Source organism: Trypanosoma conorhini (assembly GCF_003719485.1).
Source record: "Trypanosoma conorhini strain 025E chromosome Unknown Tco_14.4_contig_00594, whole genome shotgun sequence".
NCBI classification, from domain to species: Eukaryota; Euglenozoa; class Kinetoplastea; order Trypanosomatida; family Trypanosomatidae; genus Trypanosoma; species Trypanosoma conorhini.
The window spans coordinates 1,231-3,490 of NW_021704669.1; the positions used below are offsets into that span (position 1 = coordinate 1,231).

The 2,260-nt window shown below is 64.7% G+C and overlaps 3 protein-coding genes across 3 annotated transcripts in view; 2 read left to right on the forward strand and 1 right to left on the reverse strand.

The window, feature by feature from the left end:
* Window positions 1-182: 182 nt before the first annotated feature.
* Tco025E_07559 (uncharacterized protein) lies at window positions 183-710 on the reverse strand (the record flags this gene model as incomplete). Its single annotated transcript, XM_029374424.1, has 1 exon — window positions 183-710. The coding sequence occupies one exon, from the start codon at window positions 708-710 to the stop codon at window positions 183-185; it is 528 nt and encodes a 175-aa protein (XP_029225542.1).
* A 241-nt stretch (window positions 711-951) lies between these two features.
* Window positions 952-2,010, forward strand: Tco025E_07560 (mucin-associated surface protein (MASP); the record flags this gene model as incomplete). Its single annotated transcript, XM_029374425.1, has 1 exon — window positions 952-2,010. One exon carries the CDS (start codon window positions 952-954, stop codon window positions 2,008-2,010), a length of 1,059 nt encoding a protein of 352 aa, XP_029225543.1.
* Window positions 2,011-2,173: 163 nt separating this feature from the next.
* Window positions 2,174-2,260, forward strand: part of Tco025E_07561 (uncharacterized protein) — a gene marked incomplete at both ends in the record, with an annotated part of 1,269 nt that continues 1,182 nt past the window's right edge. Inside the window, one exon of the mRNA XM_029374426.1 lies at window positions 2,174-2,260. This exon is cut by the window's right edge and continues 1,182 nt beyond it. Coding sequence (XP_029225544.1) covers window positions 2,174-2,260 — 87 coding nt within the window.

The following is a 2,260-nucleotide window of genomic DNA, read 5'->3' on the forward strand; positions in this document are numbered from 1 at the left end:
GTCCCTCTCGCCGCGGCTGCGCTGTGCGCCGGCTTCTCCTCTGCGTGTCTTTTCCCTCGCAGGACGGGGGGCGTCGCACTTCGCCTGCGCCGTGCCGCCTGCTGCGGCGTGTGTGCGGGGTTCTCTTTTGCGCCTCGCCCCCACACTTCTCTGTGTGTGAAGGGAGTGCGGCCGCGAGGGGTTCATCCGTCGCCGCCACGGAGGCGCAGACAGTCGCGGTGAGCCAAAAGAAAAACAGAAACTGCACGACGCATGCGGGAGGCAGCGTCGCCTCGCACGGCGTCCTGCATGATGCGTGCGAACTGCGGCTGCGGCGACTGCGGCGGTGCACGGGCGGGGGGCGTGGCTGCCGGAGGACTCGGGGGAAGTGGCGGCCGCCGGCACGGCGCTCGTGCACGTGCTGCGGGCGCTTCGGTGGGGGAGGGGGCGGCTGCCGTTGGTGACGTTTTCTTTTCGCGGCGGCTGCTGGTGAGTGTCGCGTGGGGCTGCGTGGCGTCCGGCGAGAGTCCCGCGTGGGGTGGGGAGTTCGCGGGGTCGGGGAGCAAACGACGTGGGCGCTGCGAAGGCGGGCGCGGGAGGGGCGGGGTGGGGGCCGCCGGCACGTCCACTTCGTCTTCGCGTGTGCGTGTGTGTAGCGGGAGGGGAAAAAAGGGCCCTTGGGCCCCGCTGCGGTGTGCGGTTTGCCGCTGCGGGCTATCGAGAGGGCACATGCGGAGGAACGTGCACAAAACCGTCTTCTGCCGTTGCTGCCTTTTCTTCCTTAACGGGACGGCAATGCCTTGACCGTTCCTTCTTTCTCTGTTTGTGTGCGTGTTGGTTGAATACACCCATTTCGCGGGCTGCTCATATATATATGTGTGTGTGTGTGTTTGCCCCTTTTTATCTCTCCTTCTCTCTGCCCCTCGCTAGACGCTGTGCGTGTGTGTGTGCTGCGGTGGGAGGAGTGTGGCGATGGCTGGCCGTGCGCTGTTGTTGTGCGCCCTCTGCGCGCTGTGCTGCGCCGCCGGCGGGGGCTGGGCGTGGGACCACCTGTGCGCTGAAGATGGAAAGGAGCTGTTGAACTTTACAGGGGGCCAGAGCTGGAGGTTCTGCCCTTACAACGAAACTTTTGCGGCGACCACGAAAAATAAACCTGCTGCAGCTGCCGGTGTTTCCACGGCTGTCGGTGGGAATGGGCAGGCCGCCGGAAGTGTCGGCGGTGATGTGGGAGCAACAGTGTCGGTTTCCGACGCGTCCGATGGGAACTCACGTGGGACGGATGTGCGGGGCCCCCAGGCAGCGCAACCTCGACCCTCTCCTCAAGTGTCGCCACAACCTCAGAGCGAAGAGGAAGTCGGGCGGGCGCAGAGCACCGCCGAAGATGCGTCAAAAGAGCAAAGAGAAGGAGAAACAGCTGCAATTGCCGAAGGTGCCCGAGGTGACCAGGGGGCTGAAAGAGCAAAGCAGGCACCTGCGCACTCTCCTTCCACAGCTGAGGGCGAAGATGCTGTCGTCGGCGGGCTGACCAAAGAGCGCACGGTGGGGAAGGCCGCCACGGAGGCTTCACCGCCTGAGAGCGCGGTGCAACGAAGCCCGGTCCAGCGCGGCAATACCCCCGCCGTTACGGCAGTTGCTGGGGAAGCTTCAGAAGCGGCACAAGACACTGCCGGTGGCGGGGGAAGTAATAACTCCGGGAGTAACAGCAGCAGCGGCCCCGCGGTGCAGCCGCAGCCGGCGAGTTCCGTGGCGGCAATCGAGACTGGTGATGCAGAACAAAAGGAGCAGCTCGCAGTGCCCACACCCAAGCAGGAAACGGAAACGAGTGGTGAGAGAGGAGGAAAAACCACTCAGCCGGCAGCGGGGGCGGCTGCTCAAGCGGCGACCACCACCAACTCGACGAGTGCAGCGAAGGCGGAGCCCGGCGACAGCGACAGCGACGGCAGCGGCACCGCGGCCTCGCACTCCGCCTCCCCCCTTGCGCTGCTTCTTCTGCTTGCGTGTGCGGCTGCCGCTGCGATGCTGGCCGCGTGAGGGACTGAGTGAGAGGGACAGAGGGCCGTGCACACACAGCTCGCCCTTTGTTTGTCTCTCTCGCTTTGTGTGTGTGTGTCCCCCTGCACAGACTCTCTCGCCCTCGCTGCACCCCACGAGGCACACACACATAATGTGCTCGTATATATACACAACTCCACTCATGCAGGCCCGTCGGTTTTATTTTGTTTTGCGCCCGACGAGCCGCTGCCGTCCTGCTTGGCTGCATGGGTACAGCACCGTAACTGTT